We start from the raw sequence: 14,617 nt of genomic DNA, 5'->3' as shown, positions 1-14,617 counted from the left end.
TTTTGCTGTAAACACTGTATTTACAGAGAAAATGCAGTGTTTACATTACAGCCTAGTGATAACTTCACTGGCCACTCCTTAGATGGCTGTTAGAGATAATTTCTGGGTCATGGCGGCCTAAAATGCATCCAAACATTCAGTATCTCCTCCCTCTGCATGCAGACACTGAACTTTCCTCATAGAGATAAACTGATTCAATTCATCTCTATGAGGAGATGCTGATTGGCCAGGGCTGTGTTTGAATTGTGCTGGCTCTGCCCCTGATCTGCCCCTTTGTCCATCTCAGCCAATGCTATGGGGAAGCATTGTGATTGGATCATGCTACCACTTCTGATGATGTCAGCAGACAGCTTGTTTTTCTGAGTCTAACAGCAAGCAGAGTTACATCTTCAGGCTTGAATACAGTAAGATTTTTACTATATTTATGGAGGCATGAGGAGCCCAGCGGGGCTAGATGGTGGTTTTAACACTATAGGGTCAGGAATACATGTTTGGGTTCTTGACCCTATAGTGTTCATTTAAAATGGCCCTGGTAACTGAAAAACTTTTGGGGGTTGAAGTTTTAATTTAAATATGACTTCATCCAAAATTGGTTAAAAACCACTGCCCTAGAATTCGGACTTAAAATTTTCTTGCTGTACGTCTAGGAAACTAATAGGTTGCACCTGCTCTAACAGTTTTTTATTAGAGCTATTTTGTCCAGTATTGTTCTTGCCATTTCTAGAGTTTAAACTTACATGGTTTGCTTGTGGCCATTAGCATTTTGGATTACCTAGAAGTTAACGGGATACTGTAGTACTAGGAATACATAGTTATTTTCCCAGCACTAAATTTATATCTGGCCTCCCCCTCCTCTACTTCAGGACTAAGGGGGGCAGGGACATTGCACCCAGACCACTTCAATGAGCTAAAGTGGTCTGTGTGCCGATAGTGTCCATTTAAGTTGTAATCCAGCACCCTATCAATACAGTCAGATTACTATCAGTGTTGGTTTCATTCAGTCAGAATCATAAAATGGCTAATAGAAAATATTAATGCTTTAAATGCTTAATTTGTATACATCAAAAGGAGATTCTGATTAAATGCTATGAATATCGTGGTTTGTCAAGTGTCGAATATTAATGGAACAAGTTTGGGCATAATTCGAAAAGCTTAAATGGGCCAATTGCTTATTTAATACAGTCATTTTTCAATGTTTCTCTGCTTTGTAGCACAAACAGCAGTGAGTTATTGGAGCTGACATCTCTGTAGAAATATTGAGTGCTATTAGTCCCCAGCTATTACCTTTCTGTGCAGAGATATGGCTGCTTTTACAATTAAATAAATTAAACATTAATAACATAAATACATCATCTAAAGCCAACGTACCATTTAAGTTTACATAGTGGAGCAGAACATCCCCTAAAAGAAAGCTTAAATCAGCATTTAAAGGTTTACACACAAAACTCATATTAATTCTTAATATACCTTCTAGACAATTCCCAGAGTGTATCAGAACTTTTGAAATATTACCATCTGTACTTGTAGGGTACATCATTTATTAATGAAAAATGCTTTTGGTAGCATTGATTTGGTCTCCATCGTGAATAAACATTAAACAAGTGCAACGTCCTCACTATCAAAGCCACTAAATCTGTCTCCATTTGTAACAGTTATCCCCAATAGTTAAAAAAAAATCATTTAAATATGTATACTATTCTGGATCTTGGTGCACATTGTCACTGTGTATAGCATGATCGAATAGATTAGATTTGAAAATAAGTGGCATTGTCTAACTGTCGATTTGGGATGTGTTTAGCGCTATATAATGAAATCTGACTTCAACATTGCAGTATTGCGGTATAAATCTGCATTTTAATTAATACTAGTGTTTTAAACTGCTTCAACAGCCCTGTTTAACCCCTTAGGGACACATGACATGTGTGACATGTCATGATTCCCTTTTATTCCAGATGTTTGGTGCTTAAGGGGTTAAAGAACATATCAGGACATCAAAGGACATCGTACTTCGTTAAAGGGACACTCCAGGCACCCAGACCACTTCTGCCCATTGGAGTGGTCTGGGTGCCAACTCCCACTACTCTTAACCCTGCAAGTGTAATTATTGCAGTTTTTTATAAACTGCAATAATTACCTTGCAGGGTTAACTCCACCTCTAGTGGCTGTCTACTAGACAGCCACTAGAGCAGGGGTTCTCAACCCAGTCCTCAGGACCCCCTACCAGTCCAGGATTTGGGGATTACTCTGGTGTGTCTAAGGTGTTTAGAAAAGGGGGGAAAAAACACCTTAGACTCTAAGGTGTTTTTTTTTTCTTTTTCTAAACACCTTAGACACACCCAGGTAATCCCTAAACCCTGGACTGGTAGGGGGTCCTTGAGGACAAGGTTGAGAACCCCTGCACTAGAGGGAACTTCCTGGATTATAGCACAGATTATCTGTGCTAGAGCGTCGCTGGACGTCCTCACGCTGTGTGAGAACCTCCAGCGTCGCTCAATTCCCCATAGGAAAGCATTTAAAATCTTTTTCAATGCTTTTCTATGGGGAGACCTAATGCGCATGGGGAGACCTAATGCGCATGCAGTCTCGCCCACCGGCCGACGGAGTCAGAAGGGAGGAGCGGCGCGAAGGAGGAGGCAGCGACGAGGGACATCGTCGCTGCCTTAGGTAAGTGACTGAAGGGGTTTTCACCCCTTCAGCAACTGGGGATTGGGGGGTGGGAGGGAGAGGGAACCTGCAGTGCCAGGAAAACTGATTTATTTTTTTCCTGGCACTGGAGTTTTCCTTTAAGAGACCTGTGAAGTGCTTGGTCCCTTAAAGTTAAAGGGTCCTGTGCATGTTTTAGCATTCAACTCTATAAACAAAAAATAAAGCAATACCGCACACATTAAAATTCTGCAACCAGACCTGGGGTTAACTATTTCTCCCCTCCCCCCCCCCTGTGATGGTTGAACAAAAATTGTAGTCCAGGCACTCAAGGATCAGTTCAGCAGGTTTGTTAGAACAAAGTGCTTTGTTCCAATAAACATGCTGAACAGATCATTGAGTGCCTGGATTACAATTTTTGTTTTGCATTCAACTGGACACAATCAGTTGCAGGGGCCTCTGTTACATAGTTTAAATAGTTCCACCTGGTTTGTGTTGTATTGCTGCCAGACAGTTAACAGTGCAGCACCTGTAGCTGCTGATGGGTTCAGGTGGCTTTTTCTTCTGTCTGTTGTCATAAACGTTCTAGAACACAGGAATATTGTGAGCTACAAAGCTACCTTGTGCATGAGGACATCTGTATATCATCCATGTTCACGGGATGTTTAAGAAATGAGAAGCTACTCCATTACATCAGTTGGGGTAAACTAACTTGTTGCCAGCTGAAAGATAATCGCCCATGCAGCAACTATCCAATAGTAGGCTCTTACCTATGTTGCTTAGTTAAATCCAGGTGGCAACTTTTTTTTTGGCCAGGCAGTGTGTGTCATCTGTGTGTGTGTGTGTGTGTGTGTGTGTGTATATATATATAATATTATAAAAACAGTTATTTGTCCCTGCACACAAGCTTAAATTTATTAGATTGCCGGGTGCCGCCCAGCTTGCTTTAAATTGCAGAGTTATTGAATTATAAAATATTGACTTTAGTCTTCGTTTATTTGATCTTTTTAAAGCAACCCTGCTCGAAGAGAATCAGGACATTTGAGCACTGAAATTGTGTGGATTCCCACATTTATTTATTTTTAAAATGTTTAATTTTTGTTGTGCAGATAAGTACAACGATGCCTGTATAGCCACAACAGCATTAACAAGCGCAGTCCTAGTAGAACATAACTATGGCATGTGAAAAATTTGCAAATTTTAATGATATTTAGTATCTCAAGATATATCATAATGTTAAGAAAAACAAACTATTTTCGTGCTAACACATGTTTGGGAGAAAGGTGCATGTTCAGTATGAGAGTAGGGTATGAATGTGAGCAAATGCTTGTAAGGTAAGACTCAGAGCAGTGAAGTGTGTGAGTAGACATGCGATGAGTGAGTGTGAGGTAAGATATGAATAGGTACGATTGGCATTTAATCAATGAACGTGGAGTTTTGCCCCCCCGGTGATTCCCTGAGTAGTCAAGGAAGGTTGCCTTGCTTCCAAGGCCTAGTGGCTAGTGGTGCGTGAGTTAAACCCTGTTATAACAATACATTCGCTGGAGTAAATAATAAACTCTTATGAGTGTTCAACTTAAGTACATAAGGGTAAGAAGCAGTTGGCACTTTGCCTGGTGTAGAGTCCCAAGCCTGGTTCTCGGATCAGCCTTGCCCTGCAGGGGCGGAGCGTATTCGCATTGTACAGATCGTTGTATCAAGCTTGTGAGCCCATGAGTATGGGGACATAGAGTCCCCTGTGTCATGAGGATTTAAGCTTGGTGGGGTATACAGAGTCCTCCTTGCGGTTCCCAATTCTTGACGTGCCTCATAGCCTGATTGTGGGTTGCTGCGGCTCCGGGAGGGTCTACCCGATGCTGTCGCCTTATTGTGCCTCACTCCCTGCAGGCTCACCAGTCGGTTCGGGTGAGCCATGCCCCTCCAGGACTCATGCTGGGTCTCAGCCCACAGGTGAGGTGGTCTTTGGCTCTGTTTCTGAGGCGCTCCCGGGGCCCTGGAGACTGATTTTAGGCTGCCGCTGCCCTCTGTGAGGCTCTGTGCGTATGGCTCCGAGATGGCCACTCACTGGTGCTGGCCTTTTCTTGGGTGTTCAGTTGGGGGGGGTTTCTGCGTCCCTCTGCTTGACCACGCGTGGTGAACTCTGTGGCAGGTCTTCGGGCTGCGTCTCTGGTACTGTAGGTTGCATGCGAGCCTCCAATTTCTCTCAAAAGGAGTTGAAGATTCTGTTTAACCAGAGTTCAATTTCCAGACTTTGGTGGTGTCATCTTGTTCACCTCGATGTCCCCTCTCACTTGGCGACCCTTATGTGTCGAGTAATTTAGTAGCGATATTCTGCGTTATCTGCCTCGTTCAGCAGGAGCTGCTGAGGCTAGCGTCTACTCAGCTCTGCGGTCAGGCCCTGCCCCCTGAATTCCCACATTTATGAATTGTTAATGAATAAGAACTCTCTTCTCACCCAGGCATCTACATAAATAGGAAGAAATGTTGGACACCATCATTTATTGATGTAGAGTGGAGTAGAACTAAAATGCTTCTAAAATAGACAGTTGACGATCTCTCTTAGAGGTGTACAATGCCTAGCTCTCTCATTTCACAAATCTCAACCTTATTTATTTGGTGCCAAAGCTGCAGGGAGGGAGAGGGGACTCTTCTGCTTTTAATGGAACTGCCGCAAGATTTGGCCTTACTTGGCCACCAAAGCCTTTTCCCTGTTTGAGTCTGCAGCAGTGCTGTTAACAAATACTAGCTATGGAGAAGAAAATGAAAGGACTGCATCCAGACTCTCCTTACACCATACTAACGTCTGTTGTAGTTATGGTTCTCAGTATCCATTCTTTTGTATTAGGTGCAGCACTGTGTAGTGTGATATGTCCTTAGAAGTGCCCCTTCTTGAAGTATGAAGACAGAAAATCAATTGTGGTCCTTCACATTTTCAGAATCTTACTAGGAGCAGATTTTTGGCTATGAGCCAGAGGCATGATAATATTTGATAATATTTTAATAAGACATCCTACTGTTTAAGGTGAAAACAATTGCTATATGTTTGCATGTAGTGGATCTTTAATATATGAGGTTTCATGTGTCTTGAAAATTCAGGATCTCCTAAAGGAAAGTCTAAATGACCAAGTCTCTGCATTTTGAAGCCAATTCTCACATTTTTTTTTTTATCAAAGTAAAAACTGCTATCTTTAGGTTAAAATTGCAAAAACATAGCAAAGGTCTTAGTGTGCCTTCTTCTTCTCTGCTAATAACCACATAGATCTCAAAGAATTCTGTTTCTAGTTTAGCAGAGTAGTGGTGACATATGTCGGAGGTATAATTGCATTACTGGCTTTGAGTCCCTGTTGTAACCTAAGTATTGCTTTTTTTCCTTGCCCAATTTTTCGACTTGATTACAAATCCCCGGAAAGTCCTCAAGATACATCATGTTTATTTATTACAGCTGTGCTGACCCCAGTAGCCAGGCTTTTACAAATTCTATTTGCTTTAATGTCTAGTTGGTATAACATGTCAGAAAGGTGTTGGGGGGGGGGGGGGGGGGGGGATTGATCTTTCCTGTTAATTAAAGTAGACCTTTTGTTCTGGAACCATCAGTCACACGGAACATATATCCCAGTTGTATTCAACTTTGAGGGTTTCAGTTTGTCTCAGATGATATGAGAAGCCATCAGTGGAACAGAGTGATGGTCAGTTTTTACTGTCATGTTGGAAAGGGCATGCCATGCATACACAAGCAAACAATGATTTAGATGAAAAACACTCTTTGAAAATAGTTTTTTAGTGCTTTTTACTATCAACCATTACTACCAAGTGGTTTTCAACAGAACAGAACCCTTGAAAATTAGTATTTTGGGTGTTTAAATGTATTTTTAATTTCAGTATGCAAAAATTCTGTACCAAATAATGTTACATATAAGAATTTTTTTTTTAAATGAAAAACATGTAACATCCTCTCATTTATACATTAGCCGTGCTTCGTTGTGCTCCTATATCCCCGTGTATATTGTATATGTTGCCACATTGACATTTCCCATATCACCATCACACTGCAGCCATGTTGACACACTGATACACGCACATATATACACATTCTGATACACACACTAATGTACAGAGACACACGACAGAAACAGACAGTGTTTCTGTCTTGTGTTTGCCTAGCAGTGTGTAACCATGTGAGTTTTTATCCGTGTGTATGCATATCCATGACTGTGTCTGAAATGCATACCTGTGTCTGTGTATCTCTGTGTTTGTGAGCATGTGTATCTATATTTGTGTGTGCATATGTGTGGGGGAGTAACTTGTTGTTTGTATGGGGGACTGCTTGTGGTCTTGATATATGCGTTGTGTTGATAGCAAGGCTGTATTGAGAGTGTGATAGTGTCTGGTGGTGCCTGGGTCTGAGGGTGACTGTGGGCATACCTTTAAAGGGACACTATAGTCACCAGAACAACTACAGCTTATTGAATTTGTTCTGGTGAGTAGAATCATTACCTTCAGGCTTTTTGCTGTAAACACTGTCTTTTCAGAGAAAATGCAGTGTTTACATTACAGCCTAGTGATAACTTCACTGGCCACTCCTCAGATGGCTGTTAGAGATAATTCCTGGGTCATGGCTGCCTAAAATGCATCCAAACATTCAGTATCTCCTCCCTCTGCATGCAGACACTGAACTTTCCTCATTCCTTAATTGATTTATTGATTTAATTCATCTCTATGAGGAGATGCTGATTGGCCGGGGCTGTATTTGAATCATGCTGGCTCTGCCCCGATCTGCCTCCTTGTCAGTCTCAGCCAATCCTATGGAGAAGCATTGTGATTGGATCAGGCTACCACTTCTGATGATGTCAGCAGGCAGCTTGTTTTTCTGAGTCTAACAGCATGCAGAGTTACAGCTTCAGGCTTGAATACAGTAAGATTTTTACTATATTTATGGAGGCATGAGGGGAACGCATGTTTGTGTTCCTGACCCTATAGTGATCCTTTAAACATTCCAAGAGGAAAAGGAAGGACATTTGAATAACAGTTTGTGCAATTAAAAAGTTTAAACAAATTTATTGTACTTTAACGACACATCGCTGTGAGTATTATTGCGGTGGAGCTGTTATTCACTCAGGCACAGCAACATTATGGAGCTCCTAGAAAAGAGGGAGAGAGGTATTTGGGCCCCCCAAAATGAGCTATCCCCTCCACTTGGGAGGTTTGTGTGTGTATGAAGGATGACGGGGACTGGGTGTTGAGGGGGTTAGGGGGTGACTGGCATGGTGGCTCGGTGTGGGGGTTGACTGTTAGTGTCTGTGACAGGGTGACTGTGTTGTAACAGAGCTCCCTGTACCCCTGGCTGGGTACCTCTTCCAAGGACCGCTTCCTAGCTAGAACAGGGTACAAACCTCAGCACTCTAGCCCTCAGTCGCCGTGGCTTGCCTGGGGTCCTGGAACCGCTCCTTTCTGGAGCCGAATGGGGAATTCGCTCTAGGGACCCCAGGCACTGGACGACACTCAGTCCTGGGAGCTCTAATCCTTACAAGGACTTTCTCAATTGAATCCTCCACACTGGAACAGTGATTAAAGAATAGCACTTTTCCCTCCCAGTAACTATATGACACATAGTTCTGGGAGTACAAGCTGGAATATGTTTAATGGCAGCCACAACTGGCCTTATATACAGGTCCCCATGCAAGGGGAATTCCCCCCTGGACCTGAGAGTTAACAACAGTAAAAATATACACGATTACATTGGCTCTTAGGTCCAGGACACTCCCATACAAATCAAGATAATCCCTCCCCTGTGCCTGGGAGATAATTGGGTCAAGCACTGTATTAAACTCAATTATCTCCAAGCTCAAAAAAACACACATTTCCCAAACACCTTAAAACTACGTAAAACTCCACAAAAGTTACATCCCCGTATAGCCCCGATATGGGTGACCAATCACCCCAGTCAGTTTAGGGGTTCAGGAAATTCCTTAAAGTCGTAATTTGACCGACCGCATGCATGGTCCCATGCCCAAAACAGATCCAGAGAATCAGGGCTTGCAGTCGGTCTAGTTCGGTAATTTAAAAACGAACAAATACATAGTTTGGAGAACCCTGATATAAAGGGACCACAACAGCCCCTTAAGGACACATGACATGTGTGACATGTCATGATTCCCTTTTATTCCAGAAGTTTGGTCCTTAAGGGGTTAATGTAGTGGTTGTGGGGCAAAGACTGTCCCTGCAGTTTTAGTAATGTAGATACTGCCTTTTCTGAGAAAAGATAGTGTTTAATTTGCTGCCTAATGCCATCTATAGTGGCTTCCTGGTTTCAGTCCTGCAAAGATTGCAGGACTAAGCGATTGCAGGACCAATGTTTGGTATCTCCATGCTGAGTGTTAGCGCATCTCTTTGAGGAGATGCTGATTGGAGCAATTGCTGTGCATGTGAACCAATTTTCCTCCCTCCCCCTAAAGCTACTCTGTGGTGTAGCGTTGGATTACCTTAGATCATCAGAAGTAATTATCTCAGCCAGAGGAGAGTGACTGCCATGGTGAGACTGGTGTGCTGGGAGAAATAAGGTGAGTAAGCCACTTTAAATAATAGATATGGGGGGGGGGGGGGGGTGAGAGGGTGCAATAACCCAATTATATGTATTCCTAAGTTTAGTGTTTCTGATAATTCCTCTTTGCAGGCTGTGATTGCCAAAACTTGAGTGTTCTGATAAAATTAAAAGTGACATTGAACAGAACGGATATGGTGTAATTGTGATTACACATTGACAGCTGCTATCTTGCCAACAAAATATAAAATATAAGACTGCAATTTCTGTAAAAAAAAAAAAAAAAATACTTGTCCAGCTCCATAATTGTATTTCATATTCATTGTAGCTGCTGCGGAAGTAAAGAGAAGTCAACAGAAAGTTGATTTCTGTTCGTAATATCATCATTAATTAACATCGTGAAAACTTGTTGCTCTAGAAATATTGAGTTACGATGATGACAAAACTCAGTTTCATATAAAGAAACAAACTGATAGTTTGTGTAATTTGCAGTATAATTAAATAGTATCAGTTGAAGGACCACTCCACAATTAAAATCATTTTTTTTAGAATCACAATTTAGTAGTTAGGCCCCCCAATGAATGCATGCACTTATTTTTTTTTCCTGTATGAAATGCAATATTTGCAAGCCCTCATTAAAGGTAACTTTATAATTTATTTTAGTTCTTCTAAGAAAAATTTAATTTCCATCATTAAATTAAATACAAACCCTGCAGTTTATGGTTAGACACAGTTTATATCCTTCTGCTTATTTACACAGCAGAATAACTAAAAATATATGTATTAGAAAACCACTTTATCTCCACGTCAGTAGGAGCTTCCATCTTTATTACTTTATTCGATGTTTGTATAATTACATTCAATTTTGAAACTCTGCTTTCTGTAATTGTGAGTTCTTTATTCCCTCAAGCTATGAGACAAATCAGAATAATGCAGTGGAGGCACTTACCTCATAACAGTATAAACTTTGATGAAAAACTGTTTGCTTGATATAAACAGCTAGGAAGGCTTATATCTGTCTGATATTGGGCTCTGTTTCAAGATGCCCCTATCACATGTGCCTTCAACGATGGTGCCTGAGGCACTTAGTGAGCCTGATTCCTCGGAGGGATCCGGCGAAGATTAGGGCTCACATATCACCGTGGAGTCTGCCAGCTGACAGAATCAAACAAAGACTCCTCTCTGTCCGTAAAGGTTGACATAAAGAGTCTGTTACCAAATCTGAGGAAGGTCTGAATAGGCAGACCTACAAGAGACACAGACAGAGATAGGTGTCCTACAGCAGAAAATAACTGCGGTGGAATTGAGAGCGTGACAGAGACCACCCCGGCCAAGAGGAGGCACTAGCACAGCAAGTCCAACAGCTAACACGGACATTGACTATACTGGAATCCTGCCACAGACACAAGAACAATTGCCTGCAAGGAATACCATAGACAGTAGGCCGGGAAACCCTCCTACCATTTGTCCAGAGGCTGATGCTCTCGCTAGGGCTAAAAGAGGGAGATGCACCCTCACCGATAGGGTGAACAAAGTTGCAACGCCTCCTGCTGAGGCTCCTAGGGACATCATGGTGGATGTGGCAGTGAGAACTGCAAATATGGCCTGCTCAAGAGCCCTGGGAAACAAAGACTTTGATGGCTTCTCAGTGACAATCTTTAGTGACCCCCCATTTGCAGTCCTGACCAGGGTTGCCAGGATCGCACAGTCCTATACTGCTGGGTAGTAGAGGAATCTCTAGTAGTAGCCATAGTGACACGGCACTGACCTTGTCCTCCTCCGGGGGACATTCCTGCAGAAATTGAGGCTGCCAGCCATGCAGTCAGTGAGGATTGTGGTCAAAACCAACTTAGATACGAGGAACTGAGGAGTCAAGTCAGCACCCACTGTAGCTCCTGTTATAACCTACATATGGGGGACTCCCGTGTACGGTAGCCTGCTCCCGTCATATATATATGCATCTTACTCCATAGTACTGCGTATTACTGTTTCTTCTATTAGTTACGTTAATTATATTTTACTCATACAATGATAACGCCACTCTGTGTACAAACTAATATTGTAACTCCCACTAATCTTGTACTTTTGGGACATGTACGGACTAGCACTACCCCAGATCGTGGACCCAGTACTGAACAGTGTTCATTATTATGGACAATATTGCACAGATAATGTCACACACTGTGTCCAGTGCATTTAAGAGTATGATCTTCCTCTTAAAATAAAGGGCACATTATTGTATATTTTGTGCGTGTTTCCTACAGCATTATGTAGCTGCTTACAAACCATGAATTTCAATATATATCCTGTTTCCATTCATAGATGGCATTATACATTATAGCCCAAGATATTGTCACTTTTAACAGGTAACAAACTGAGGACATGATTCCAATTTAAATACAAATTTCATCTTGAATAAATTGCACTCACATAAAAGGAAATGAAAAGAGAATGATGTTAGCTGAGTCATAGCCGCAAGGGCAATTTCACTCTGTGAGCCGTTAATGGGCACTATATGCCAGTGGGAATTCCCTTTTAATGGATTTCATTTATGACTTGTGTCCCTTGTTGTTTTGTCCCTAGTTACAATGCAGCAAGTTGCCAGGACGGTGGCGAAAGTTGAACTCTCGGATCACGTCTGTGATGTAGTCTTTGCACTGTTCGACTGTGATGGTAAGTGTTGATGACAATAGTTTCTGTTTATTCATTGCATTTCATTGCCATGGTTCTCCTACTCAGGGGAATTCATTTTAACCACTCTGGTGTCTAGATAACATCATAGAGATGTTACTAAACAATAATGTACTTTTTTCTACCTTTCAAAGAAAATAAATTTAAATTCAACTATGTAATATATATGTTGCAATTAGTAATATTATTAGTATATTCTGTTAGTAATATACATTTGAAATACAAAAAAAATGTATTTCACAATATCACACAGTTTAAAGTGCTTAAATCAGATAACGTGCATATAAGTAGAGAAAAAATGGACTAATAGGTGGCAGATGTGGAAACAACCTGCCTCCCAAAAAGGCCTAGTATCTAGCTGAAACAAGCTCCTCTGCGAGTGTCTAATATAGAAGTAGAACGCAGAGAGCTAAAAAACAAAAAACTCTTTAATGATCCCTCATGAGGGAGAAACTCAAGACAAACATAGATAAAAAAAGGATTGAATCAATGGTTCTAACAGATCTAAAATAGTAAATCACTGCAGTAACTTAAAGAATAAATGCAAAGTTGCTAAATATTGTTACAGTGCCAATGATCAAACAAATTAGATACAATAATAATTGGGAACTAAACAGTCCTTAGATACACGATCTATAAGTGAAAGGACAAGTACCCAAAATACAGAGAAACTAGAGAAAAAAGCATGTAAACTATGCAGTAAACCAGGAGATGCGCTAGTAGTACAGATGCACCTAATAAACCTATAGTGCTATAGGAGATTTGGGGGAAGAAGTCCCTTGCATAGTATTAGTAATAGGCTGATCTCTAGTCCTCTATATGGTAAAAACGCCACAGAAATCCTAGATTAAAATCATCCACAAGGAGTAAACGCTCAACGAGCGTTTCGGCGAAACAGGTCGTCTTTCTCAAGAGCTTATAAGTAGAATTGCACTAATTCGAGATAATAAAGGGCTTAAGTGAGCTAAAGTGCATAGAAAAACACTAAACTTACCTTCTAGCAATGGAGTAACCTGAATATCTCCTCAAATATTCAATCAATGCAAATACAATATGTAGGGTGAATCCAGCTAGGAGAGCCAAAAATATTAGAACATAGTGCAACACTGTGGAACCCAATAAGGTAAGTATTGTAGTGCCAATGGGTCACTCACACTTTGAAATCAGAAAATGAGCCTTCAAAAATCTTTAAATGTAAAAATAGATAATTAGTCGCTCACTATATAATTAATAATAGTTAGGAAGCAGTAACCAATACAAGGAACCCCAACCTTGTAATGAAATAGCGTGGATAGAGAAAAGAGAAGGAAACCGCGCCCTAAATATGAAGAGGTATATAAATAATATATGTACACAATGGTAGTAGTGGTGGTCTCTATACAATTGACCTCAAAAGATAGAACATAAAAAAATAATAGTGCAGTAAATCAAATACAGTGGGTACGTGAATGGATACTTGAAATAATTCGCACTCACATTTCCCAGAGCTAACTAAGAGCTCAGCCGTTAGTACGCGTGGACGGAACAATCCCAGTCTAAGGATATGTATGAATCAGTAGATATCTTGGCCGCCTCAGGTAGATAATATGTGAAGAGACAGAGAAATCCAGATAGTGCAGTATATACTGATAAAATAAATAAATTAAATAGTAAAATTCCGTACTCACATTTACTAGAGCAGAACTTGCTCTAGTTTGTATAGCATAGGTGGTATAGTCCCCACCAAGGAGCAGGATGGTAACCAGAAAATAGGAAATCAAATCCAAATGTTATATATGGATAAGGATATTTTATTGAACAAAAATAAATTAAAAAAAAAGATAAAAGTACTATGTATAAAGTCTTTTAAAATCCACTTGACGCGTTTCACCTGTCAAAAGGTTTCTTCAGAAGTGTCACTTTTTTATTTATTTTTGTTAAATAAATTATCCTTTGGTTGGTTGGAGGCTTTTTAGCATGTTTATCCAATATGTCTCACACTGTGCTAACTTTTTCATTATATTCCCACCTCTCCAATACATCTCTATTTTTTTCAAACCTATAAAATAAAAATCTTTCCAACTAAATTTGGCCCATGTATTGCAATGGATATAGGTTTTTTAAAATTCTTTTTTTAAATTCTTTTTATGTTCTAAAATACGTTCTTTTAATTTTCTACAACTTCGGCCCACGTACTGCTTCCCACAGGGGCATTGTAACAGATATACCACATTTTTCGTTTTGCAATTCATATTTGATTTTATGTTAAACTCCCTCCCTGTGACTGAGCTTGTAAACATTTTTGTTCTTAATAATCTTTGTGTCATACACGCTTTACATTTATTGCAGGAGCTGAAACCCCTGCTTCCATTTCTTAATATACATTTACATGAATATGGATGGATTTGAAATGAAATATTAGTTTAAATGTCAGTACTAACAGATATGTGGTTTGTTTGTTTTTAGCAAAAAAATGCACTTAACTATAACTTACTAAAATCCTTTTATCTATATCAGGGCTCACGTTTTACTAAGCCACCCAAAAAAGCACTCTGTTCTTTTTTTTGTTTTTTGTTTTTGGACAATCTTTCTTTTATTGAGGCATTTTTTAAATGGGATACAGAATAAAGATGAGGGGATGTACATTTTCCATACAGGTTGGGAACATAAAACACAATGCAACATCTCCTGTTAGAGGCAGCCTCATTTTATAGTAATTAAGAACCACATCAGCAATTGGGGAATGCTCCAACGGTAATGTTCACG

The 14,617-nt window shown here is 40.3% G+C and overlaps 1 protein-coding gene across 1 annotated transcript in view; it reads left to right on the top strand.

The window, feature by feature from the left end:
- The window catches only part of MICU1 (mitochondrial calcium uptake 1), a 242,741-nt gene that overhangs the window by 211,492 nt on the left and 16,632 nt on the right, over positions 1-14,617 (top strand). The window contains exon 11 of the mRNA XM_063434676.1: positions 11,765-11,854. Within this exon, the coding sequence (XP_063290746.1) occupies positions 11,765-11,854 (90 nt within the window). The remainder of the gene's footprint in view (positions 1-11,764; positions 11,855-14,617) is intronic.

Source organism: Pelobates fuscus, chromosome 10 (genome assembly GCF_036172605.1).
Source record: "Pelobates fuscus isolate aPelFus1 chromosome 10, aPelFus1.pri, whole genome shotgun sequence".
In the NCBI taxonomy this organism is placed as follows: domain Eukaryota; kingdom Metazoa; phylum Chordata; class Amphibia; order Anura; family Pelobatidae; genus Pelobates; species Pelobates fuscus.
This window is presented reverse-complemented; position numbering and strand designations above follow the sequence as displayed.